This window comes from Pteropus vampyrus, unplaced genomic scaffold, assembly GCF_000151845.1.
Source record: "Pteropus vampyrus isolate Shadow unplaced genomic scaffold, Pvam_2.0 Scaffold47, whole genome shotgun sequence".
Classification (NCBI taxonomy): Eukaryota; Metazoa; Chordata; class Mammalia; order Chiroptera; family Pteropodidae; genus Pteropus; species Pteropus vampyrus.
In genome coordinates, this window is record NW_011888828.1 from 7,776,242 (window position 1) to 7,804,126 (window position 27,885).

At 35.8% G+C, this 27,885-nt stretch overlaps 1 protein-coding gene and 1 pseudogene across 1 annotated transcript in view; both read left to right on the top strand.

The window, feature by feature from the left end:
- OTUD4 (OTU deubiquitinase 4) overlaps positions 1 to 27,714 on the top strand; it is a 41,071-nt gene extending 13,357 nt beyond the window's left edge. The window contains exons 4-21 of the mRNA XM_011359422.2: positions 211 to 257; positions 926 to 998; positions 2,481 to 2,562; positions 4,190 to 4,322; positions 6,572 to 6,629; positions 6,870 to 6,987; positions 7,080 to 7,144; positions 9,512 to 9,606; positions 10,622 to 10,725; positions 10,828 to 11,014; positions 14,340 to 14,502; positions 16,851 to 16,974; positions 17,261 to 17,316; positions 18,038 to 18,118; positions 19,035 to 19,173; positions 19,758 to 20,018; positions 21,268 to 21,308; positions 22,740 to 27,714. Of these exons, the coding sequence (XP_011357724.1) occupies positions 211 to 257; positions 926 to 998; positions 2,481 to 2,562; positions 4,190 to 4,322; positions 6,572 to 6,629; positions 6,870 to 6,987; positions 7,080 to 7,144; positions 9,512 to 9,606; positions 10,622 to 10,725; positions 10,828 to 11,014; positions 14,340 to 14,502; positions 16,851 to 16,974; positions 17,261 to 17,316; positions 18,038 to 18,118; positions 19,035 to 19,173; positions 19,758 to 20,018; positions 21,268 to 21,308; positions 22,740 to 23,951 (3,039 nt within the window). The 3' untranslated portion in view covers positions 23,952 to 27,714. The remainder of the gene's footprint in view (positions 1 to 210; positions 258 to 925; positions 999 to 2,480; positions 2,563 to 4,189; positions 4,323 to 6,571; positions 6,630 to 6,869; positions 6,988 to 7,079; positions 7,145 to 9,511; positions 9,607 to 10,621; positions 10,726 to 10,827; positions 11,015 to 14,339; positions 14,503 to 16,850; positions 16,975 to 17,260; positions 17,317 to 18,037; positions 18,119 to 19,034; positions 19,174 to 19,757; positions 20,019 to 21,267; positions 21,309 to 22,739) is intronic.
- Positions 17,734 to 17,852, top strand: LOC111739150 (annotated as a pseudogene).
- Positions 27,715 to 27,885: the final 171 nt, after the last annotated feature.

The following is a 27,885-nucleotide window of genomic DNA, read 5'->3' on the forward strand; positions in this document are numbered from 1 at the left end:
TGCAACAGAGACTTAGGTTGCTTTTTGTTATATATTATAGCCTATTTTATAGAAATACTTTTATAATACTTATAGTACCAAAAACATTAATGAGCTTTTCTAGCTCATTAGGTATATTGTGTAAAGAGACACATTAAGATATTGTTTAGAGGTATATTGTAAAAAGTATGAGACACTTACATGCCATGTTTTTTTTTTCTTTTAATACAGGAATGGGTTGGACAGGTGGAAATAAGTGCCCTTTCTCTTATGTACAGGTAAACACTGTAATAACAATTAAACAAAAATAAAGTTAGTGGGAAATTAGTATATTCCATTATACTAAAATTGTTAAAATAGCAATTTTATGCTTTAGTTGTGAGGCATCTTTTCTAAGGTTTTTAAAATTTTTATTTTTTCTATTAGATTTTGACATTTAGATATGTCAATGTTTAGAAATTTTAATTCTCAAAATATTTTTGGAAAGGAGTACAAAAGTTTTTCCAGGCCTATAAACGATATCATTTACCAACCTTATAGAGAAATGATTTCCTGTTTCTCAGGGCCGGTAGCATTGAATGGCCACTAAAACAGAGGCCATGTTAATCAGTTTTATTACTGGTGCCTCATAGAGGAACAAGTGATGAATGCTTTATTTTTTCTTTTCTTTATAAATTTCCTCTTCACAATTTCTGTGATCTTGAGGTCTCCTTTTAGAATTATATCTGAATTCACACATATGTAAGTTATAGTTGAAATTTATTCCTTAAAAAAGATGCTTTTAAATTATTCCATTGTTGTCTTTTGTTTACTGCTATATCTTTAGTGCCTAGACCATTGCTTGCCGCATACTAAGCTCTTGAATGAATGATGAATGAATGAACGATTAAATCTCAGTTCATGAAAATACATGGCATCAGAAGTAATTTCTAAATGTTATTTTCAGGAAAGATTTTGTAATTTATCGGGAACCAAATGTTTCTCCTTCACAAGTAACTGAAAATAATTTTCCTGAAAAGGTAAGAATTTCTAAGTGTTTCTAAAAGATTTAAGTAAAAACCACTCAGTTGCCACTTTGACCTCCCAAGCTATAATTTTAAAGAGATTTTTGGAAATATTTCTACATGAAGTTTAGCTAATGAGTTTTTTAAAGTTCTTGTTAATTATCGAGCCATATTATTTTGTATTTGTTTTTCTCTACAGATTACTGTATTGAAACCTAACATTTTACTAGAGAAGGAAAAATCATATGTGATTAACTAGACTGTTATTGTTTTGCATCAGTATACACATTAAATAGTAAAATAACTTTTGAAAATAGGTTCTGCCATTGCACAAAGAAATACTTTGGTAATCATGATAAATTTTCCGTTATAAAGATAAGTTGCTGGCTAAGGTATTATTATTTATTCACAAAACAAAAAGAATTGAAAAATTATATTAAGTCTAGGAAGAAAAGAGAGCTTTGTTTTAATGAACCGTTTTGGAATCATCCAGGCCAAGTTGAAGTGTCTTGTCACCATGCTAATGGTGGTAAGGAGGAGGGGAATTGAATGAAGTTCAACCTGTATTAGAACTTAGGGTTTTCCAAGATGTGTGGCTCTGGATCTGGCCTTTCTCAGTACAGTTTTTGGAATATGACATAATCTAAACAAAATCTAAACGTAATCTGAACAAAAGTGCACATTTCTCTTTGTGTAAGTAATTGACTATTTAGAAAGTAGTCGAACAACATGGGCTTGAACTGCATAGGTCTACTTATACATTGATTTTATTAAATATATAGTCCATCCTCTGTGTCCCAGGGTATCATATTTGGGGATTCAACCAACTGCAGATCAAAAACAGTATTTTCATCTGAGGTTGGGAATCAGCAGGTGCGGGGGCCAACTTTATCCATTGTTGTATGCCATTTTATATGAACGGCTTGAGCCTGTTGGATTTCGATATTGCAGGGCCAGGGGTGTCTGTCCTGGAACCAATCCCCTGTGGATACTGAGGGAGGACTGTGATTAAGTTTTGGGAGAGTCAAAAGTTGTATGCGGATTTTTGACTGCTTGGGTGGAGGGTGGTCAGTGCCCCTAACCCCCACATTGTTCAAGGGTTCGCTGTACTTAAAACTGAAAAGGAGCAGAAGAAATTTAATTTTAATTCTGTCTCTTAAAGGTAAGCATTAATAAGATTTTAGAATATTTTCTTATAATCTCTTAACTCTTGTTCTTTAAACAGTTGAAATCGTATTGTTTTCATATATCGTATATATTTTTTTTGATCTTATAAACATTTCCCTAAGTCATTGAGAACTTTCTGACTTAATGGCTGTGTAACATTTCAGTATATGGATATACCATAGCTGACTACATTGGAGCTTTAGGTTGCTTCCCAAATACTCACTGTTTAGAAATTGCTTATTAGTAATTCCGAGATATTGTAGATAATAAGTTACTATGTAAATGTGATATATGAAGGGCTGAAAACTGTCTTTTATTTTTCCCTTTCAGGTATTACTGTGTTTTTCAAATGGAAATCATTATGATATTGTCTATCCCATAAAGTATAAAGAGAGCTCTGCTATGTGTCAGTGTAAGTATCACCCTTGTGTTTGTATAGGAAATTAATCTCTAAAATATCCAGTCTTAATTTAAACAAGTCAGGGCAAATATACTGTTTTGTTTAAAAAGACATTTCTGAGAACTTTAGGTTACCAAAAATATTAATATTATATAATAAATAGGGGAGAAAAAAGCTAGTAGCTGCAGTTTGACTTGTAAATACAAAGTAATTTCTTTCCTGCCGTAATTAAGTTCAATAATAAGGATTTGTATGTGTTTTTAAAGCTGGTAGTGGATAGCTTGAAAATTTAGATGAGCAAGCGAATCAAACATTTGATTAGATTTGGCTCTAGAGCAAGGTTTCTTAACCTTGGCACTATTGACATTTTGGGGCAGATAATTCTTTGTTGTGAGGCAGTTCTGTGCATTGTAGCATGTTTCGTAGTATCTCTGTCATCTACACAGTAGATGCCAGTAGATCTCTCTCCCATTGTGACAACCAAAAATATCACCAGATTTTGTTACATTTTCTGGGAGGATAAAATGCCCCTTCCCTTCCCAATTGAGAATTACTACCCTGGTAGTTCCTCCCTTTATCTCTTTTATCATCTGTTCTGACAAATTGCACATCACTCATACAAAGTAGTAGTCCTGGGCATGTAATAGCATTTTCCCCTGTTCTTAAGCAGGTGGTGACCAGTAAAAGATAATGTTTAATGCAGATTTTTTTAGTTGATGGATCTCTCGAGGTATGAAAGTCTAGCTGTCTGTATCCTGGGCTGTGTCCTCTTTTCCCAGTTAGTCAAAATCTGGACATTTCAGCTTTGGAAAGGATAGCTTATGGAGCCTACTTTTCCTGTACTCTGAATGCCTGTGGTTTGGACGATATCATGAGGAGGAGAAAGATGGTCTGTGTGAAAGAGTTCTCTTCGGGAACTTGGGGTGGGCACCCATTCATGGTTGATGAATTCTTAGTGCCTTGTTATCATAAAGATCACTGTAGTAAAACCAAATGAGAGTCTTAAACTCCATATGTAGATGCTTTTGAATAGTTGGTAGTACATATTTCCACTTTTTTTTGTTTTTTTAAGCAAAAAAGTTGCTATGCTGCTTTAATGGTTGCTGTGAGAATATATTTTATAGTTTCTTTTAGTCTCTTATGAACAGTTACTCTCTTTCTAGAAGCAATCTTAATGTTTCTTAATGTTTTCCATCCAAGTCTATTAACGTTGGACAGGTTGTATGGTATCTGTAATTTTCAGTTTCCTCATCTGTACAATTAAAATATACTATTGTGCTGGATTTAAATATCAAGATATGTAAAGGTTTAACACACTGCATAGAATGTAGTAATTGCTCAGTGTGCATGTTTAGCTTTTATTGTCATACTTGTTTTACGGTTGTGATACCTTTTTGTGTTAATAGTTTTTAAAATGGCAGTATCTTATGTAATGATTTCAAACTAATTAACTGCACAGACAGAAATTCTGGTTGTTCTCTATCTAAGTAACTTTCTGATTCAGTTGTGTTATTGACCGTAGATGTTGCAGGTATCTATCTAGTTAGGATTTTAGAAGCTTGGGCAATAGACACTCTGAATTTTATATTAGAACATAAAATTAGTTAATGTTGCATAACATTTCTCTTGTTAATTGCAGCTCTTCTTTATGAATTGCTGTATGAGAAGGTGTTTAAAACTGATGTTAGTAAAATCTTGATGGGACTAGACACCTCCGAAGTAACTGATGAAAACAACAGTGAAATATCAGATTCAGAGGATGACAGTTGCAAGTAAGAATTAATTTAAATTCTAAAATATCTTTGTAGTGCCATACAAAGAAATAGTTCAGTAAATGTGTCTTCATGGAGTTGTCTGACACATTGTGGTATTAGGATATTTCAAAAATATAGCGATCTGCAGTAGTTTATTTTTCCCTACCACTAATTTTACCTAATTTCTATTATGGGACTATTTCTTTTGAAAGTTGATGTTTTTGGTTGATAAGATTCTATTTCTGTGTAATATAGATGCATACATATGGAGTAGATTTGGTCCTACGATATGTGTGTGTATTGTAAAATTTTAAGGTTAACTTGTCAATTGTTTACATATCCAGTGATGAAAAAAATGGCCGTTTTGATTTTCTTGACTTCCTTTTATTTTCTTTCTTAGATAATGCCTTCTCTTTTTCTTTTTAGAAAAAGATCCTAAGTTGGGATATAAGTTTGTGAACAGCTCTGGATGTTGCCTCTGTTTAGGTTGTGAATAAGTAACTTTTGAGTCTCTGAGGCTTATTTTTTTTCCCACAAAGGATGTATAGGGTAGTATTTAAGAACTTGGGCTGTGGACATCCAAACCTTGTTTTCAGTCTAGGCTTCTGGCCAACTAACTAGATTTGGGGCAAGTTACTTAAATTCACTAGGAAGCCTCAATTGTGCAGCTCTAAAATGAGGACATATTAGTATTTCCTTAAAGGGGAGAATGTGGAAGAATAAATAAGATAACATGTAAAGTGCATAGCTTAGTTCCTAGATACAGTGTCCAATGTAAATTTTTATCAACAATAGTAAGAAGTTTATATTTTATAAAAACTAACCCTACTCATTCCCAATGAAGCTAAAAATATTCTAAAACTATTCTACTTGGCAGTGTTAAATGTGAAACTAGAGAAAGCAAATAAATTAAGCCTTAGGATATCAAATACTTGACTATATCTTATTTTTATCTATAATTCCAGGCATTTGTTGCATTAAAGTTTTCTGATCCTGATTGAAAATTTGATTGACTATCATTTCTTTGTAAGAAAGAAATGAATCAGATTAGAATGTGGCTCAGCCCTTGTAAATATGCTAGAATAGACTGATTAACTTCGCACAGATAGAAATTCTGCGCCATGGTTTTCTTCAGGCACCTGTCTGATTAAGATACGTATGTCATTGAGCATAGGAGAAAGTTAACCAGGGGAAGGTATGCTCATTGTAATGCTCTTTTTCTTTTTATACCGTATTATTGTAGCCCTTGGACCATGGAAGCCTTTCTGGTTAACTTTTTTTTGCATTATTAAGATTTCAGTTGTGTTATGTCTGGCTTAGGGAGGACAAAATGATTGGGAACAGTGTTAACATATTCATGGTAAGATAGGCATAATGTGCTAATTAGGAGAAAGACCAAGGATGTCATTATACTCTTGTGCCATTATGCTCTTTTTGTATGCATATTGGTCATTGTCAAAGTAATGGAAATTATGGGTGCTTTCTAGACTATCTAGATACGCGGCGCTCTCTTAAAGAATGCTGTGTTTAACGACATAGACCTGGGGATTGTCCTGAAGACTAGAGATTGACTTATTAAGGAGGAATTGTAGGACAGAAGAATATAAGGGAGTCTTTCACCTCACATTGTACTCGGCTTGCCATCATTCTGTTCCACCCTTGCCAACCTCTTGGCCATTTCAGGGTCTTTGCACTTGCTGTCTCTGCCTGGAATTCCAAATTAGCCATATGCTTTGCTGTCTTTCCAGCTTTAATTCTTTATTCAAAAAGACATCTCAACAATTCCTTTCTTCATCCCATTTTTTAATTATTTTAGCCTACGTCTCAACACTGTCATCTCCACCCCTGTGGCAGTTATCAGCATTTAACGTATCGATTAATTATTTAATTTGTATCTACTCATGAGATTGTACATTTTATTGTAGTGGAATATTTTGTTTAATGAAGACTCATGTATTGAAAGGAATTTTTTTTGCCTTGAATGTTTTATAAACTTGATTATTCTGTCCACCCAAATTTTAGTTTATTTCTGTTTTCTCGATTATTAAGCCAGTGAGGATTACTGATCAAAGTCTTTGACTTATGTTTTATATATACGTACACACACGTATGCATACTTTACTAAAACTTGTATTAGCTCATTGGAATATAGTTTTGACATTTGGACTATAACTCTGACTTATAAGATTTTTATATGAAGTTAGAATAAGTTACTTGCATACAAACACATTTTGTACTCAATTATGGTTATATTTCTTCCTTCGAAGGAAGAAAACTACCACTGCTAATGATGTAAATGGATATAAAGCCTCGTCAAGTGATCAGGTATCTTTTTTCTAATGGTTTTAACTAGTTCTTTAATATAAGAGTTTATGAAATTATAGTCCTAATTTTTTTCTCTTGTACATTTTCAAGAGTCAGTAGCGTCTAGTAGTAAGAAATTTTTCAGAGACTTAGGAATTTTTGACATTTTCTTGTTTTGACTTTATTCTTATACATATCTCAAACAAAAATGTTTTACAAGCATTTCTGTGTTGATTGGACTTCCTGACTTTGTTTGTTTAGCACCTGAAAAACAATGGAAGCACCCCAGGCCTTCCTTTGTCTAGAAAGGTTCTTAAGTCACTCAACCCAGCAGTCTATAGAAATGTGGAATATGAAATTTGGCTGAAGTCTAAACAAGGTGAGTTTAAAAAATCTGCATTTTCCTTAAGTTTGCTTGTGGCACTTGAAAATAATTAAATCAACCTGATATTATACTGATATTGTTTACAGCTCAACAGAAGCGTGATTATTCTATTGCTGCTGGCTTACAGTATGAAGTTGGAGATAAATGTCAAGTAAGTGATTACATAGAAGAAAAGATTTTACTTGAAATCTTGTTCTAAAAGGAACCGAGAAAACAGATCAAGTTTGAATGGGTTAATTTGAGATTTTAGAATATATTTTGTCATATATACATTGTAATAGTTATAAATATTTAACATTTTGACCCATTTGAATCCATTATCAAAATTGTGTCTATCTAAAACCAGGACTTCCCATCACATGATCTTTAAAAAACAATTCAATCTTTGATATTGGCTTCAAAGAAAAAATAGTAACATTCTAGATCTTTAGATAGTTTCATTACAGTTGACAAATAACTTACTGAAATTGGCAAGCTTGACATACAATTTGTTTTGTTTTTAAAAGTCATCCTGGAAGATTGTTAGACATATAATGTTTTTCTCTTGGATTAAGAAAGGAGAGTGAACAGTAAGAAGAGTTTTACCATTTACTTTAAATAGATTACTGCTCTGGACTTAAGTAGCTGCTTATTAAAGGGGAAAGTTGGATTATATCAGTGTTTCTTAACTTAGAGTGATTCCCCCTTCCTCTCCATTTAGTGATGGCTGCAGACATTTTTTAATTATCATAACTGAGAAGGTGCTGCTGACATCTAGTGGGTAGAGGCCAAACACCCTACACTGCCGAGGACCCCCCCCCGCCCCCGCCAACATACAAAGAATTATGTGGTTCAAAGTGTCAACAATGCCAAGGCTAGAGAAACCCTGGATAACATAATTTCCAAGGTCTCTCTTTCTATTCTTGCTACTATTTCCAAAACAGAAACAACCCACATACACAAAAATATTGCTATTTGGAAGATAATTTTCATCAGATATGGTTTCCATCGAAAAGTGTTGCTATTTTAAGCTAGTTTAAGAATAGCCATTGACAAACATTCTTGACATGTGGGGGAGAACACTCATTTATTTCCTTTGTGATAAAATGGTTTGTGAAAAGTACCTGATTGACCAGGATTATATCTGGACACCTATAAAGAACATTTAATAGTGTTCTGATTCTGCGGTATTTGAAAGGAAAGAAGAGGATATGATTCATTTATGCCCCTCCGTATGAGATTGTCAGAAATGTGCTCTAATTACAGAACAGAATTGGGGAATCTTTTACTGTGGTGCTTTGGAAAACTTGGAAGAAGACAAAGAGAAGAGTAAAACCAGGGCTTAGGGCTCTTCCTTCCTCTCTACCCCCTTAAAAGAGAAGAGAAAATTGCTTATCTTATGCTGCATCTCTGAAGTTGTGTTACTCGTTAGTTTAAATCAGTTTTAAATCAAGCGTGTTTCCTTTGAGGTTGCAGTTGCTTTTGGTAAAGTAGATGCTGTTGACAAAGTAGATGGTAAAGCAGATACTTGATTTAATTTTTTCCTTATTAGAATATTTTCTATTTCTACTACTTGAAAATTTCACTTGGTTAGAATTTAATTGAAATTCTACTATGGAAACATCTAAGACTCAAGGGTGACTTTTGTTTCCTCAAGAAAGCATGGAAGATATTTAAACTTTTGATACAAATTAACTTCAGAAAAATCTTTTTATTGTTAAACTGTTGAAGAGAAGCAGGCAGAGTGTCCTATTGTGATGCGGAATGAAACCTCAGCTGAGCACTTTGATAAAAGTAGGCCGTTACTTTGATAAAAGTAGGCCGTTACTCAAAGTAATGTTGCGTGTGATGGGCTCCTAGTGCAGTGATGGGCTGTTGCCCTGTTCAGTGTATATCGTTCGGCTATAGAAAGAAACCTAAAGGCTTGCTCTTCTTTCACAATTTGTTGTTGGGAAATATCAATTGTCTGTTAGAGAACAGATAATGGATCTATTTTTAGGGAGAAGGAAGGTCACAGTTATACATTTTAAATATTGGAAAAGTGAGAAGATCATAGCAATTATAATAATGGTTAATCTTGTATCCTGTATGTATATCTTATGTACCTCATTCCATCTCAATGAGTCCTGGGACTTTGGTACTATTATTAGCCCCATTTTGCATATGAAGACATTGAAGCTGGAGAAGTAACTTGCCCAAGGTCATATCGCTGGTAATTAGAAAAGCCAGGCCTGGAATCCTGGTGCGCCTGGTGCCATAGCCCTGAGGTCAGAACTAGGCCATTCTGCCTCTCTTGTTCAGAGCATTAATAGATTGTACTCCTGTTTCTTGAAGTTTTTAGAAAAACTATTTAGAATAATTTTGGAAGAGTAAACTAAGTATTTTAGGTAGAGGTACATAAGCTTATTGTATACTGTTTTGAACTTTTTGAACATTTTAAAAATGTTTCATTTTCTCTAATTGAAAACAAAATAGAATTTAAAAACTGATTATTCATGCAAGGCGACAGGTGACTGATCTTTCTGGAATTGTTCAACAGGTTAGGTTGAATCACAATGGAAAATTTTCTAATGCCGACATTCAAGGAGTTCACTCTGAGAACGGACCAGTTTTGGGTGAAGAACTTGGAAAGAAGTATGTACTGCTATCCAAGGCATTAACTGTCTTTTCCTTTTAGGCTATTGTAATCACAAGGATTTCTAAATGGCCATGTATTTGTAAATTAAGTTAAAGGTGTAAGATCTTTTGAAGAAATAGTTTGAGTTCAAATTCAGCGTTTTGAACGATGACATTTTAAATAAAAAATACTCGTTTACTGCTTAAAATGTGCCATTCTTAACAAAGGCAATTTGGGAAATTGACTCTATTATAACTATAAAGTGGGAGCTTTGGAAGACAGGGATTATATTCATTTCTAATATTCAGTATTGCATTGCATGTAGTTAATTTTTAGTAAATGTCAGATGGAGTAAAATTTTATGGTTGACTTACTGTTATATAGTGTTACTTTAGAGCACCTTTTGTTTCAGTTGTTGCTGCCTTTGTTAGAGATAAGGTAGTAAGTCATACCTAAACTTTACTGTGGGAAATGTCAATCATACACAAATGTAAGGGGGGATAGTACGGTGAACCCTAATATACCCATCACCTTGTTTGAGCAATTAGCAGCATTTGGAAGTCTTTTCTAATCTGTTCTCCCTAACCCTTTTTTTTTTTTTTAAAAAAGAAAAGGAAATGGAATTGGAAAAAACTGAGACATCACACCATTTCTCATAGACCTGTAGGTGCTTAATATGTGTGTCTAACACAGTAAGGACTCTTCCCTTCCCCCACCTTAACTACAGCACCATAACCACATCTAACAATAGTAATGATTCCTTCTCTATCTAATTTTTCGCTTCAGTTGTGATTAAGGCCTTTTAGTCTTTTTTTTTTTTTTAGCTTAGAAAATATGCTTTCGATTTATGTCATCTTACTTGATTAGAATTACACCTGGATTGCTAAATGGTTTGTCTTTGTTTATAATATAAGGACAAAAAGCAGAAATTCGTATGTAAGTTGCAAATGAAATATTGATGCAGAATGCTTCAGTAGATATCCTTTGTAGGAGTACTTGAAATAATTATAAGTCTTTTCCTTCCTTTTAAAGGCACTTGCCTAAGAACCTCAAATCACCTCCCTCAGAAAGCTGGAACACAGTGTCAGGGAAGAAGATGAAAAAACCTTCCCCGTCTGGACAAAATTTTCATTCTGGTAGGAGCACATCAAGTTATTCTTTCTTTGGGGGATGGATGATAGTACATGGTGTTGTTTACAAGGGGAAAATTATGAAGTATTTTTGGCTTCTTGTCACAGAAATGGATTACAGAGGGCCAAAGAATTCAAGCAAGCCAGTAAAAGGTCCATCAGCACTACCTCCTCGACTCCAGCACTCTTCAGGAGTAAGACAGCATGCATCCTCTAGTCATTCTGCAGGGTCACAGTCTCAGAAACCCTCCAGCGAGCACAAAAATCTTAGCAGGACACCCTCACAGATCATAAGGTAACCTTCCTCATTGCAAGAGACAAGTAGAAGTTAAGTGAGGAGCATTTCTTTTATTTGCCATATTACGTGCTTTTAAGTAGTTACAACTTTTTATGTACTTGTCTACAGCATAATATTAAAAAATATCATTGATAAAATACTATGTGAGGATTTTATAATTCCTTATAATTCTCTTCATACAAATCAAAGTAACTTTGTAGGGTAAAACATCTTTATTTTTGAATAACTTTTTTTCAAATGTTTCAAAAGAGGTCTTATCCTAGCCAAATCTATTTCTGCACTTAATAGTTTTCTGGTAGCTTGTAGTATGTTAAATACTGGATTTCAGATTGCATTCCTAATTCCTTGGAGGCTAAGAATGTTTCTCTTTATATAGGAACTTAAGTCAACAGAAATGGTTGCTTTTATTTTGTTTCGAGAAGTTTGGGTTGTTTGTAATAATGTGTCTTAAATGGGGCTACAGGTTTTAGGTTTATGTAATCATGAATCTCAGCATTCTGACTGAATATCCAGATAGATAGATGAACTTCAGGGTCATAATTTCCTGTTCTGTGGATTTTATTTTTTCCTTAATCTGCTATTCCGTGTAGTTTGTAGCCCTGGGAGGAGCTTTATTTCAGAGGATGTGTTGTAAGTGGAAGTTGTCCTTTTCATGCAAATTTGGCCATATTTCCAGTAGGCGTTGTAACCTCTTAGGGACCAAACTATGACCAGTGCTGTCCCCATCCAGGCTCTCTCTTTTCAGCTGTCTGAACAGCTGTAGCATCAGCTTATGTGCTTGCTAAACTCTGGTCTTTAATTCCTTTATTTCTGGAGTTTGGGCATTCCACTTTTTTTGGAATGTACTTAATATTTTGTCATTAAAGATAGCTTATTTAATGTCTTCAAAACAGTTGTAGATTCTTAGGCTGACTTGTTACCAATACACATTAGTTCCCTGGGGCTGTTGCAACAAGGTACCACAAGCTAGGTGTCTTGAAAGAACAAGTTCATTCTCATAGTTCTTGAGGCTAGAAGTCTGAAATCAAGTTGTCAGTAGGGCCATGCTCTTTCTGAAGGCTCTAGGGGAACTCTGTTCCATGCCTGTCTTCTACTTCTGCTGTTGTCTACAGTCCTTGGTGTTTAGGGGCTTTTGGGGTCATGGTAGGTGACCTCTCCCGACAGAATTTGTGCCATTAATCAACCAGTTGTGGCTAAATTCTGTTGTTTGGACATCGACCAGATTCCATCAGCATCTGGTGTGGCATCTTATCCAATGCAAGCAAAGTACCTAAGTGTTCTGACTTACTTCAGATGTTAACTTTGGGAACCTAAAAATATGAAGTAAATATAGGAAGGTCAGGCAGGAATGAGATTTAAAAAAAAATAAATTCTCATTTTTTTAATAGAAAAGCATTTTTCTCTTGAACACAAGGATATTCTTTAGTGTCTTAAAGATTAAAAAAAGAAAATACACATAGACTACTAAGTGGCTAATTTAAATATACTTTTGTTTACCACAAACTGAATTTATATTCAAGGTGTTTCTACTGTTATTTCCAATTTCCTAGGAATTGTTAGAATGATTAGACCAATGTAGAATGTCTTCGTCTCATTAGGGTCCTTTTCTTTTTTTATGTGTTAGCTATATATTACTCATAAAAACATTTGATGACAGAAAGCAGTGAGTAGTACATAGACATGAAGCTCTAGAGAATTTTGGCATTGTGACTGATTACATAGGAACCTAAGTTGTATTTGCAGTTAGTATGCCTTCTCCGCTGTGGGAATGAGAGTGGATTTTACTACTATATAAAAACAAATTTAGAGACTGCTGCTGATTAGATATTTAAACTGAGATTCTAAAAAAAAATTTAGTCAAAGTTTACAATTTTATAACCAACAGTCCACTTGATTTAAGTGGACTATTAGAGTTTATCTTGGCTTTCTAGTATTTATCACATCAGTTTTGAATTCTTCTAATTATATATAGAGTAAAAAAACTATAATGTTGGGCATGAGACCTTCATGACCTCTCACTTTTCCTTTCTTCCTCATTGATATCGTCTCTTCCTTTAGAGAAAATAAAAGTGTAATAAAAAACTGAGTGGGATTTCTATATGTGGTTTCAATTGCTGAATATCCCTAATCAGCTAGGTGCAAATAGGAAGGATTCAATTCTCTCTCTCTGGTGGGTGAGGGTAATGGATAGTTCTGGGCAGTAGGACATGCAGTAACATCCTGTTAACTTTATAGAGGCTCCTAGTTTTTGCTGAGTCTTCCACCCCTGGGGTTCGAGAAGGACTAGTCTAAGATTATGAGGGTCCAGATTTGCTCCTTCCCTGCCTTTTTTTCCCAGTACTCTTGGGATTGACATCTGCCCTGTTAGAATTAGGGTGTGATTTTAAGTGTGACTTACGAGATAAAATGGCTATTCTCTATTTTAGAGGTAAAATCAGATAGTATCATTGTGTCCTTCCCAGTGTTTAGGAAGATTGTATCATTTTGTATAGTGACAATGTATTTTTCCTGTAGGTTTTGGATTTTCATTTTCCTTTGTTGTAGAACTGTTAGGTACACGGAAATAGTATTCACGTTGCCTGTACTGGTTGCAAGCTATATAAAATGTTAGGGTTATGTCATTGGCTACTAAGCTCTAGTCATGAATTGTTTGTCACCCATTGACCAAAATTTTATTAAGACAATGATAGCAATCTCACCTGCGTACCTGATATTTAGCCTGGAGCATTCTAATTTTTTTTAGGTTTCCATCTCCCTAGGTGGTGTCATCACAAAGCAGGATAGTCCTGGTGTCTCCTTTGAATGTTGTCCTTTACTTGGAACAGAAAATTAGAATGCTTTTGAGACCTGAACTAGTAATTCTCTTTCCTTGGCTTATTTATTTTATTGTTAGAGGTCATTTTTATTTTCTCTTACTTATTATTCTTTATTAAATTTATTGGGGTGACAGGTTTCTTTTTTATTTGAAAGCAAATTTTTAAGAAAGTATTTAAGAGAGTAGAGAAATACATACAGTGCTTACATTTCTGCTCCAATGAAAAGGGAAAAAAACCAATTATTTCTGTATCACAAAGGAAATGAGTTTTCTTTTTCTTTTTTCCTCCTTCCTATTGTAAACTTGTCTTTTTGACTCTGTAATGTTGGGTGATGATATAGTAGCTTCCATTTGCTAAATATTTATTGATCAAGTTGCCAAAAGTTCTATAATGTTATAGTGTAGCAAAATTTAGTCAAGTATTTGTATTGCTAAATGGGTTATTTTATTTTAGATACTCAATACATTTGTTTTATTTTTTTGTGACAAGATTGTTTTATTTGACAGAAAACCTGATCGTGAGAGAGCTGAGGATTTTGATCACACGAGTCGAGAATCTAACTATTTTGGCCTCTCCCCGGAAGAACGTAGAGAGAAGCAAGCTATAGAAGAATCTCGTTTACTCTATGAGATTCAAAACAGAGATGAACAAGCTTTCCCAGCTCTTTCTGTATGTATCGAAAGAGATCTTAAGAGTTATTATTTAGAAGTCTATCCTTAACATATAGTTAACTCTTGAACGACATGGGTTTGAACTTATACACATATCGTTTTCGATAAATAGTTAGCCCTCTGCATCCTTGGATTTTGTATCTGTGGATTCAACCAAACGGAATCCACAGGTGCGGAGGGCCAACTGTATGCACTGTTCTATGCCATTTTCTATAAGGGACTTGAGCATCCATGGATTTCGGTATCCGTTTGGGGTCCTGGAACAATCCCTTGCAGATAACTAGAGACCGAGAGCTACTGCAGTTAAATTTATGCAGGTATTCAACTGTGGAAGGGGTTGGCACGTTTAACCCCTTGTTCAAGGGTCAACTGTAGTTTTTATATTAAACCATAATTTCTAATGGTAGATGAATTAATTTTAAAACTGAAGAGTACCTTAAAGATCATGTAGTTGCCCTTCTTCACATTTTTCTTGAGGTACATGATTTCTAAATATATTACTAGTTGGTGGCAGAGTGGAGGCAAGTGAATTAGTTAGCTCACTTGTAGTTAAGCATTTGTTTTTGAACCAGAACATGTTTATTTTGGTAGTCAAAGTAATATGTAGTTAGAGGCTCATGATTCAGTTAAAAGATAACATCTGTAAAATCAGGAAAGTCTTTTCAGCGTTCCTTATTGAACATACCAGGACCTAATAATCCATACAGTAAGAGCTGTTGTTCAGAGTGTTTGCTCTTGGAGGTAGTCGTACATGTAATCTGGTTTCTTTGCCTTAGCTCTGTGTGTCTGTAATGGATGCTTCTCTGATAAAAGAAATGTTCTGTCCCTTTAAGTTTCTTAATTCTTTTAGGGGAATCACAAGAGATAACTGTCCTCATGTCAAGTGAAGTAAATACTTTGTGAAGTGGGTTCATAGGTGAAGGGTAATTTAGTTCACGGCATTAGGACCCCTGTGCCTACGGTCTTTTAAATATTGGTAAATGATATCAAACGATCTGTGATCCATAATGGTGGTTGGACACTTTTTTTCAACAGTGGATTAAAAAAAATGAAATGTTACAGGATGCTGACTATACCATACACTAGTATAAAACATTATGCCCTGCACACTTCGCCCTCTGTCCACTGGCCTCTATGGAACCCTTTAGAGCTGGTCAGTGGCCTGTTAGGAACTGGGTCGCACAGCAGGTGGTGAGCGGCGGGCGAGTGAAGCTCATCTGTATTTTCAGCTGCTCTCCAGCTCTAGTGTCACTGCCTCAGCTCCACCTTGGATCATCAGGCATTAGGTTCTTATAGGAGTGCCAGTCCCTGGTGCCAAACAGGTTGGGGACTGCTGGTTTAGTGGCATGAGTTGAAAACAGCCGATGTCGAATAATAGTTCAGTCTAGCACAGGGGTTAGAGCTTTGGAATTATTGGGAAAAGTGCCCAAATTCATATGTGATTTAGGCATGGTCTGTATGCTAAGTATATTTTATCTTTATGTGATGTGTTATTTTTCCATAACATTTAGATAAACTGCAAATCATTTGAGCTTGTACTCATCGCTTTTTGTCTTTTTTTCAGTTAGTTAAGGGTAAGAATACCACTATTGTAATGTGGGAATAGATTACGAAATTTTTTTATTGTTAAAATGGAATCTTCATACTCATCATTAGACTAGTCAGTTTGAATCGTGTGTTGGACTTCATAGCGACTCAGGTTTGTCTTGTAGAAAGCACCTGTCACGGAGGGCTGAGATCCTCCTCTTAGCTGTGTGCAGCATTTACTTGCAGAGTGCCAGTAGAGGAAAGGACTTTCAGTGATAATTTAGCTTAAAAATCTGACTTATTCCAATCTCTTTGTTACACCAATTGGAAGGTTGCATCTCATGCAGAGCTTATATGATTTGCTGATAGTAGCGTTTCAGTGATGATAATCCTAATGGCAATATGTGCTAATTTGCATTTGGCTGTGTTTCCCTCACAAAGAACTATGGCTCTACAATGGTGGCTTTTGAAGGTTGGTATGAAGGGTGCTATTCTTTATACAGAGAATGTAAGTTGTAAGGTGAAGGTTTGGTCAGGGTGGCTTCCTGAAATGGGGATATGAAGTCTTACTAATAATTTAGACCAAAGATCTGATTGCCTAATACTTTGACTTATTAATAAGCCTGTAACTATAGAGTGTATAGTTAAATATGAACTGTAGGTCCTATTTTTTGAAGTTTTGGAAATGTAAAGATAATAGGGTATGAATTTTGAGAGATTTAGTCTGACATGTGAAGAGTGAGATTAATTACAAGACTTTAGTTCATATATTTGTGAGTAAATCTTTAATACAGAGTATTGGGTTTTGTTCATTTGAAGAGCTCGTCAGTCAGTCAGTCACCTTCTCAGAGTAGCAACCCATGTGTCCAGAGAAAATCATCACATATAAGTGATAGAAAAGGAAGCAGGCGGAGGATGGATACTGAAGAACGAAAAGATAAAGGTATGTTATTTCATCATTTGAAAGCAGATGCTAGAGATGACTGGTTTAAAGTTAAACATGTGCGAAGAGAACCCTTCTAAAATCATTAAGCAGTTTAATGTCACATATTTCACTAGCAGAGAAATTGACTAAAACTAAAGTTCATGTTAAATATTACTCTGAAAACTATTTTTCACTGATTAAACATAATTCAAATAGTATTTTTCGCTTTCTCTATCTTATTTTGTTTTTCTGTCTTCAAACCTCATTAGTGGCTGATGCTGTGTTTTTTATTGATCTGTTATAGACTCTATCCATGGACATACTCACTTGGATAAAAATCCTGAGCCAAGCACATTGGAGGTAATCGTTTTAAATGCTATTTACATCTTTTCCCTTAACACTGATAATATAGCAGGAAGAAATTGAAGATGTTGAGTTTATCATTTATAACTGTTAGGGAGGTGGAAAAGTAGAGAAAAAAAATGATAATGCTTGAGGAAAATTCACTCATGAATTATAACCATTTCTTCACGGGTACATTATGATGACCAGTCTGAATTGGTGGAAAGTAGCTGTTACTTTCCATTACTCTATAGTAGATTGAGACTTAAAAGAAGACTGTGCTGTTTGAAACCATGCCCCCAATAAATGTTCCAGTAGTTTCATGATAAAGATGTGTAGGCAAAGTTATGTATGTTTTGAAGACCAGATGTAATTAAAAAAAACCAGTCATGAGAGTTCGGTCAGGTACAGGTAAGGTAACCTAAAAAAAAAGGCGTCTGCAGCCATGCCACCCTGAACAAGCCCGATCTCGTCTGATCTCGGAAGCTAAGCAGGTTTGAGCCTGGTTAGTACTTGGATGGGAGACCACCTTGGAAGACCAGGTGCTGTAGGCATAAAAAATAAAAAATAAGGGATTGTAAACTGACAAGGTCCTTGCAATCTGTGAGGTCAACCAAGGATTGCTTTGCCTAAAAAAATAAAAATAAATAAAAATAAAGGCAACCGCAATGGTCATAGATAGAATGTGGGTCTTTGAATTAAAAAATTACGGTTTTTTTGTTTATTTTTGCTTCCAAAGAAAATTAGTGATGATAAATGTGCAAAAGTTTCATCACCATCAAAGTCAAAGAAATTAGAGTGCCCACCTCCTGCAGAACAAGTAAGTACACTGTTGCCTCTGACTCTGAAGGCTCCATTCTCTGGGTTTCTCAGCTCTGTATGTGATCATTTAAAAACAAAACATCTGTATAGGAAATGGGCGAATATATTTTAGCATCATATTTTTAGTGCAGTTAGATTTTTTATAATTGTTAGTCTAGAATATTCTCAGTATTTTGGAATGTTGTTTATATTATCACCATTTTGGGGGACAAAAGCCATTCTTCTGAATTGATTTTGAATAAGATTTATTTGGTACCTTGTGTTAGTTACCTGTGTGGTGGGTTGGCTTGAAAATTGCATTTTTGAAGAGAAATTGTGAATTTCTATTCTATTTCAAAACTTTAAAAAAGTCGTGTGCATCCTTATTTCCTAGATGGGAAGGAATGTAACGATTAGACTATAATGAAGAGGTTAGAAAAATACACATTTAAAAAGCAATACCACCAATTTAAAAATTTAATGATGAAGAACCTGAGTTCTAGCAGACATTTTGATTCTTGATCTATTACAGGAGTAGAGAAAGTTCTTACCTTTCAGTTAACATCCTTCATGGCAGTTAGCATATAGTTCTATGGCATGTCTTTTCTAAGAAGCTATTCTAAGTAACTCATGAATTTCAAGATGATTTCAATGATTTTCCTTCCTTGCCTTAAAAATATTGTGTTCAAAGTGCTTTAGAGTTTGCTTCTAACTTTGGTAGTGATTTATGTAACTTTTGGTAGGCAATCTCTGGTTAGGATCAGATTTGTGCAGAATTTTAAGCTGTTTTTTTTTCCCCCCCCCAAGACCAAAAAGACCATTTATATAGAAATTGTATTTGTATAAAAGGTAGACAGCTCAAGATACATTTGATGGTTAAAACCTAGTGTTAAGCAAAATGAACTCTTGTCTTTTTCTACCCCCTCTCCTTGAAGAAGCCAGCAGAACATGTGTCTTTGTCAAATCCAGCTCCCCTTCTAGTTTCTCCAGAGGTACATCTAACTCCTGCGGTGCCTTCTTTACCAGCCACTGTGCCAGTCTGGCCAAGTGAACCTACAACTTTTGGACCAACAGGTTAGATAAGAATTTAAAAAACCCAGTGAACCATCCAACAAAAGACTTCCAAATCAGAGATGAAATTCTCAAGGGCTTGACCTCAGAGTAGGATTAGTTGTGTCGAGCCTCACAGAGTTTTCTGTGATCCTGTGCTTTGCTCTGCTTCTAGTGTGGGAGGGCCCTGTTCATTTGGTATTCATTTTAGATATGGCCTCAACATCCCAGGAACAAGATGTTTGAATTGGTTATTTCTGCTGGTTGCTGTGGTTGCTCAGCACTGGCACCACAGTTTGCATTCCCCCATGGGCCAGCTCTTAAGGGTTCACACTGTTGAACCCTTTGCCAGGCTCTGTGTCTACATGTTTATAAGAGCTATTATTAGGAGACGTTGACACAAAGCTTGTTTCCTGGGCTCATTTCCTCCTGTGTCCAAGAAGGTCCTTGGTTGGCATAAAAGCACTTCTTTAGATTAAGTACACACCTTTTCACCAGCTATGTCAGTTGTATAGCATTCTTTACTTTTTAGCTTAATGTAAACTTAACATTTGTACAGGAGAATTATCTTCACCTTTTTATAGTTTGTGACTTCTTCTCTTTTGTAGGTGTCCCTGCGCAAATCCCCGTTTTGTCAGTGACACAGACTCTGACCACTGGACCTGATTCTGCTGTGTCCCAAGCTCATTTAACACCCTCTCCAGTTCCTGTGTCAATACAGGCAGTTAACCAGCCCTTGATGCCTTTGCCTCAGACACTGAGCCTTTACCAAGACCCACTCTACCCTGGGTTTCCTTACAATGAAAAGGGAGATCGAGCCATTGCACCACCTTATTCACTGTGTCACACTGGGGAGGACTTGCCTAAAGGTGAGATTTTTCTCAAAGTCCAACTTGATTTTATTTATCAAGTACTGATACAGGTTCTACCTAACTGAGAAATATAAGTAGAGGTCAGAGGTCATGTTGCTGAGTAAGCCAAAAGTCTTCCTTGGGAAGGACAGCAGAGGTTTGACTATTAGTCATTCACTCTCTTCTGTTTCTGCTTGTGTTTGATTGAATTATGTTTTTTTGTATGTTTGGTAACTGCCCCTCCTCCTGTGTCAAATGGCCTAAAAACGTTTTGAATTCTTAATAATGTTAAAATCAGATAACTAAACATTTACTCAGTTTCATCATCGCTAGTCTGTTGCTTCATCCAGGAAAAAATTACAGAGAATGAATATAATACACAGTAACTGTTACCGTAGTGCAACGTGCAACAATATATATTTTTTAAAAGAATTTTAAAAATATTTGCCCCCCCCATAAAGAAAGTTTAGTTGCAAAATTTCCTATTTGTAGAAAAACTGAAAGTAATGCAATATGATTGTATGCTCTTTACCTGGATTTTTGTGGATGATTTTATTAGTCAGTGGTTTGCTGTTCAAGTCTCTGGGGAAACTGGCTAATGTTAAATACCTTGGCTGATATCCTGTTAATCTTATGTTGTTAATGAGTTAGGTTTATTTTGATTTTACCCTTATCCTCCAAGATTTTTATTTCATAATTTTTTAAACCCTGCACAGAAGTTAAAAAAGAAATACAATGAACAGTTGAGTTTCCTTCACACAAATTTAATTTAAATCAGATAAAGATCTCAATTTAAACCATTTTGGGACTTAGATGTTAGCATAGACAAAGCATATTGAACCTAGAATTAACCTTAAAGTAAGAAAGCCTGGGTTTGGTTACATTAGTTTTTATCTATGTTTTATATCATAGGCTAGAGAAAACAATTCCAGTAGGCAGAATTGTCTTTAGAACTCTATATTAGTAGTAGTGGTTAGCAGGTCTGCTTCACACGCAGAAGGTCCTGGGTTTGCGCCTCAGGTGGAGCCACGGACCATACCCCAGGTGCACCAGGCTTCCCCCCCCCGAGTTGCATGCCACGAGCGTGTGAGAGGGGACACCCCGCCTTCAGAGATCCAGTTCTTAAGAGGAAATGGCAACATCCATAGGTCAGGGGTGGAAGGAGGCGGGGAATTAAAGAAGGGAAAAACATAAAAATAAAAAAATAAAAATAAAGCTTTCTGAATATATAATTTTAGCAAGTGATTATTATGTTTTTTATTTTCAGATAAGAACATTCTTCGATTCTTCTTTAATCTTGGTGTAAAGGTATTTACATTTTGTCATTTCGAAGTTATTTTTAAGTTAACAATTATCCCTATTTAAATATTCTTAATTGTCTTGTCAGTCATGACAAAAGGTTTACTAAATCTCAAGAACTGGCATTTTCAGTACTGTATAGTTTGTTTCTTTTTGGTGGTGGTTGAGGCTCTTATTTTTGCTTAATTTTCTTTTTAAATGGCGATGATTTAACCCTGGGAGTATATTCAGGAAACAGCCCTGTCCCGGGGCGGCCCAGTGGAAATGCCCTCGTGGAGGGATTCAGTGACCCGTCTGGGTTTGAAAGTCTGCTAAGTCACCTTTGAGCTGCATGGCCCTGGCACATCATTTAGTATTTCTGAACCTATTTCTCATTCGTGGAGTGGGGATAGCATTCTTTCACCTGCCTCTGTGTTGAAAGGATCAGAGGAAATAACGTGAAGGCACGCCTATGGAAGGTGGCGTGTTCGCTAGTGGAGCAGAGGCATTCTGTGGGAAGCGGTCAGCCAAGAAATAGCTCGTCTTAGAAAAGGGCTAGAGAACTCTGTCCTTGTCAGTGCCCTGTTGTCTCCTGTCTTGGGTTGGTTTCTGCGAGTCCTAGCCTGTTAAAATATGAAATGAAGTTCCCTGCTGCAGCCTGTTGACCATTTCATAAAAGGAGACTTGACTGATTTTGCCATCTACTGCAGTCCATTTCCTAATTTTATATTTATCTAGTTAATGTTTCTAAATTAGCCAATCATCAGGTAAGCTTTTTTGTGTGCGTTTTGGTGTTTAGCTGATGCTTTGCAGGGGAAGGATTTGGAGTACTTTATTTTCAGTATTATACTTCTCTGACTCAGAGCCTAATCGTAATCCTTGCGAAGTGCTCTGGAGGCCCCTAGAACTGTGGAGTCCTAATGTTGGGGGTCGTCTACTTCTGTATCAGCATTTTTCTGGCAGAACGGGTCTAGACCAGTTAATCTAGTTGCCACAGGGTCTCACAGTGAGCTAGTTAGTGGTAGAGCCAGAACACGACTGAGGGTTGAGCCAAACAGCCAGTGACTGAGTTATTTGAAGCTGGAGGCTCAAGTGCTTGCTGGTGGCTGTTTTTGATTTCTATATCACGGATATCGTTTCTGTGCAGTTGTAGTCAAAGATGGAATTAATGGTCATGATGATCTGTGGGTGAGTTCGTTACATTGTCACCTGTCAACCTCTGTACAGGACTTTGGATTGGTTTCAGGATAGGTGAAATAATGGAGTTTTAGAGCAGTGACTTAATTTTGTATTTTTATGTTGAATCTCACAGTGACCTCATACTTGAACTGTGGTTATATGTTATTATATGGTGTTTGCAGGCATAAGAAACTTACCTCGAGTCCTCTCTAAACTTTTTTTTTTTTTTTGCCTTTTTTGTTTATCTTACTGGTTTTTTTTTTTTTTTTTGGTCTCTTTTAGGCATATAGTTGTCCTATGTGGGCCCCACATTCTTACCTGTACCCTCTACACCAGGCCTACCTGGCAGCCTGCAGGATATACCCAAAGGTTTCTGTCCCTGTGTATCCTCAAAATCCTTGGTTCCAAGAAGCACCTTCTGCTCAGAACGAGAGTGATTGTACCTGTACCGATGCACACTTTCCTATGCAGACTGAGGCCAGTGTTAATGGTCAAATGCCACAAGCAGAGATTGGACCGCCGACATTTTCTTCACCTTTGGTTATCCCTCCATCTCAGGTGTCTGAAAGTCATGGACAGTTGTCTTACCAGGCTGATCTTGAATCTGAAAACTCTGGGCAGCTTCTTCATGCTGAATATGAAGAGTCACTAAGCGGCAAGAATATGTTCCCACAACCATCCTTTGGACCTAATCCATTCTTAGGCCCAGTTCCCATTGCACCTCCTTTCTTTCCTCATGTTTGGTATGGGTACCCTTTTCAGGGTTTTGTAGAAAATCCAGTAATGAGGCAGAATGTTGTTGTGCCCTCTGATGAGAAAAGAGAATTGGATCTATCCCTGGAAAATCTGGAGCTGTCCAAAGAAAGTTCAGTTTCAGCACCAGCTGGGTTTCCGGAGGCCAGGCATGAGGAAGATGCACACTCTCTCCCTGAAGCGAGTGTGAGTAAGCACGAAGGCTGGGCAGAGCAGTCATCCCAGACGCCTAAGGCAGACCTGCCAGTGGGTTCCATCCCTCTGGTAGCAGAGGGAAAGGCTCATCTTCCCAATCAGATTCTAAACAGAGAGAGAGAAACTGCACCTGTTGACCTTGAGCCTAAAAGGACCATTCCAAGTCTGAAAGAAAAACCAGAAAAAGTGAAAGACCCTAAGACTGCTGCTGATGTAGTCAGTGGAGCCAACTCTGTGGACAGCAGACTGCAAAGACCAAAAGAAGAGAGTTCAGAAGATGAAAACGAAGTGTCTAATATTCTGAGAAGTGGTAGATCCAAGCAGTTCTATAATCAGATGTATGGAGGCAGGAAGTACAAAAGCGATTGGGGCTATTCTGGTAGGGGAGCATATCAACACGCAAGAGGTGAGGAGTCCTGGAAAGGGCAGCCAAGCAGAAGCCGAGATGAAGGTTGTCAGTACCATCGAAATGCCAGAGGACGGCCATTTAGGGGGGATAGAAGGAGATCAGGGATGGGAGATGGCCATCGAGGACAGCATACTTGATGGTTGTTGCTGCAGCATGTTAGAGCAAAAACCCTTTCTTAGGTAGAATGTTTCTGAAGGCTTTAAAAATACATTAAAATAAAAACCCAAATTGGAACTCTCTCCTCCCCACCCCCATTACCCTCACTCCCACCCTGGACAAGAGATTTTGGATATGTGTTCAAGGGGGCAGGTGAATTCCTGGCATTGCCATTTTTCTTTGTTTAAAATCTGTTATATTTATCGGGTGACTGCTCCCATAAAAAGTAGAAAATAAGTTTGTTAAAGTATTTTTTATAAACAGCTTAATATAAAACATTATAGATTTAGTGTTTGGTTTTTTTCCTTATGTAAGTTTAATTTCAAATGTTGGAAATGTGTGCTTTATAGTGTTTACTAAAGTGACAAGAATATATACCATTTGACACACTAGATTCCAAAACATAACATTGCACCAAATAGAAATGTATATTTTATTATGCAATGCCTTAGTCGTAAACTGGGCTCAAACAATTCTTAGCCTAAAACACTGTTGTTTTTTGAAATGCTTCCAACCCAAAGGCCTTTCATCTCAATATCTGTCAAACTTGAATAATGTCTTCTCTTTAATATTACACATAAGGCAGCCTATTAACCCGTGTCTTAGAAATGTTGTATATAGTTCTTTTAATATTAATAGGGTATATTTTTGAATTTTGGTGAGTATTTGTTGAACTTAAGATCACATGTAAGAACAGATGTTTAAGAAATAATACGGAATTAATGAAATGGCTGTTTCCACCAAGAATTCTTAGCACTGGTGTCAATATCATGGTGCCTACTCGAAAGAAACGTAGATGCTATGCATTTTGAAAATAATCTGCATCTGTTAAAACTGCAGAAGTCTTTTAATGCCACTTTAACACTAATGCACTGACAGATTTAAATATTTTGTGAGAAGAAATGTTAAAACATTTTTAGCTTGACAGGTTTCTATAGAATTACTATGTTTTGTTTTTCTCTTTGCACCATTGATTATGTGTATCACTTTACATTTGCATGTTCAACTTGTGACAGCTGGAATTATTGTACAAAAAAAAGGATGATTGTGACTTCTAGTTCTTTTCTAGAGGATGCTGCTAGAAAATGGTTTTGCTTTGTATTTTTTAGCTTGTTATCCTTTGGGTAACATGTTTCTGGTCCTGCTTCCTTCTAGTCTTTGCAGTATTCACTAGAAGTTTCCTTTGCATGTTGCACTCCGTTCTCATTTGGAGATTTGACTCTGAATTAACACAGTATTCATTCATCTGTGTTACACTATATAAATGACTGTAGTTTGTATATCTTATTTGTATATATTAATATGAAAATCTACCCCTTTTTATGTTCTTTTGATCAGGAAGTTTGAGTGCTATGCAAATAAAGTAGTAATTTCTCTTTGCATGCCGTGTAATATATCTAGCCAGAATTAGAATTTTTTTGAAGCAAATTAATTTAAAAGCAAATATAATTCACTTGAATTTGACAAACTGAAGCATATGAGTTTTCTGGGTTCTCTGATAACCTACAGAAATGTTTGGATGCCAGCTAGGCTCAGTGAATCTCCAGAGTACTGTAATAATTGTTATTTACCTCTGTGTTGTTTTAATTACCTAATGTCTGTGTAACTGCTGATTCAAATAGTGATTAGCATTTAGATGTTTTGTAACATAGGATTTTAGAGAGCACTTTCTTTGAAAGATAATATTTTATGATGGTGCTAGGTAAAATTTTAAAAACATGGTTGTGTGGAAAAGAAAAAAATTCTTGAGAAGCTCTTGAAAGGAATTTCTGTTGTCACCTTCTAAGCGCGATTAATTGGGGAAGGTACTGCTTAAGCTGTTTTTCTTTTCTTGACATTGACCGTTGTTATGGAATGAGAAGGTCCTTCACTTTCAGCTCATGCTTTTTGTATGTAGGATTAGCTTACCTGATAATTTTTATGGAAATCACGTTTAGATATAATGACCAGATTTAAAAGTTCAATATAAGTTTAATCTCAGGAGTCTACAAGAAATTGCCGTTTTCGATGTCTTTCATTTTCTTGATTGGGATTTGATCTTCTGTTTCTTCTAGAAATGTCTAAAAATTGGATAGGGAAGAATACTGTTCATTTCTTCATTGTCACTCTGTCTTACCTCAGTTGAGTAACAGAATACTCTGTATGGTTCCTGAAGGAAATACTGATTTGCTTCCTGTTTCCCATATTTTACCTCCAGGACGTGATGGAAACAGTGCTGAAAGAGAACTTTACAGATGGTACTTTAGTTGGTGACCTCTGGAGTAAAAGAACTCTGATTTTTGATAATTAGTTTTAAAATTATCAGTCTTTGCATGAAGGTCAGTTTTTTTTTCTTTATGTTTGTTTTAAATGTATTAGTTGAGGGGATTTTGCCTTACACTGCGGTCTAACTAGGGCCAAGCAAGCTTTTGTCCATTTTAACTGAGTCATATGGTATGTTGACATGAGATATTATGTTTCTATATAAGGGAAAAATAAACACTTAGAAGTGAGAATCATTTGTATTTTGAGTTGCAATTTATTATCATATACATTTTGAACAAGTATTTAGAATGACCAAAGCTCACCTGTTTGTTGCTTTTGCTAAACTTGATTTTTGCCCCTTTCCTTTTAGTATTGTATATATTTCTCTTTTTCAAGTTCATGTCCTCTCAGATAAATCTTTAACTCTTGTTCCATGTACTTGTTGGCAGCAGGATGCTAGCATCTGTATAGTCCTCGTCCTGTATCCTGGTAACCCATGTTCATTTTCATGGCTGACCTAAACTGAGACCCTGCCTTGACCTGGCAGCAGGTTTTTCCAAACCACAGTCCTGATATAGCTTATTTCATGCAAACTGTATATTCCTGCATTGTGTTTCCTTTGTGACTCAAGGTTGAATGAAAATGCCTGTGAACTGCAAACTTGCTTATGATTGACTTGGTGCAATAAATTTCCTTTCTAACCATTTCTGGTTTAGAAAACATTCAGCCATCCTAGAAACTGGCAATATTTATTTATGCCTCATTTATTTTACCTTCGGTTTTAGATGTGGGAACCTTAGTCTTTCACTTATGGGTACTAAGCAAGGTCCATTTTTGTGTAGCTGAAGAGCGTGCATATTTGGCTACACTTTTTCTGTTTACTATATTTTGCTTCCAACTTAATGTTTAAATACTGTTGTTTTTGTTTAAAACCTCAGTCAGTACTACGTCAGTTTCAGAGAACTAAGGTTTTGCTACTAGTGTCAGCCATTTACTCTCCCACTAATTGAGATTTCCCTACTAATTGGTTTTTTCCCCCCTGAAATAATAAGTTTTAGAAAAATCTTAGAAGAGGGGTGGGTGCATGTCTTAATGCTGGGAAACAGCAACTTTGGGGTTGAATTTACTTGAATGGATTAAAAATTGCATTGTTACAGAGCTAGAAAAAAAATTTAAGTATGAGAAATGGTAATAGCCTTACACTGAGTACAAATAATACTTAAAAGCATGTGAAGATGTGATCACTTGTGATGTTACTTGTAAAAAATATATATATACATATCTTTTGAAGTGTTGAAAGGAAAATAGTACTTTATATTCTTTATCATATCACTTTTTGTAAGTGTTGAATATATTCCTGTTTATTTTTCTATGTTCTGTTTTGTAGCCTTAAGAAGTGTTTCAAACATTTGAATGTATCAAATAAGAGTAAATGCCCTACATGGTGTGATGCTGCATTATATATAAAACTGTGTGCATATATTAAATTTTGTCTCTTGATTCTGCTTGTGATTCTTTGGTTCCAAAGGTAACCAAGTATAATACAGTATTTAGTAAACTTCTAAAAGCAGTTTTTATCCAGTCAGAAGATAATTCTAGTATGTACAACTAAAAATTACGGATTTATAAACGATGGGATAGGTACTGTTTCCCCTACTTTTTTTTTATATA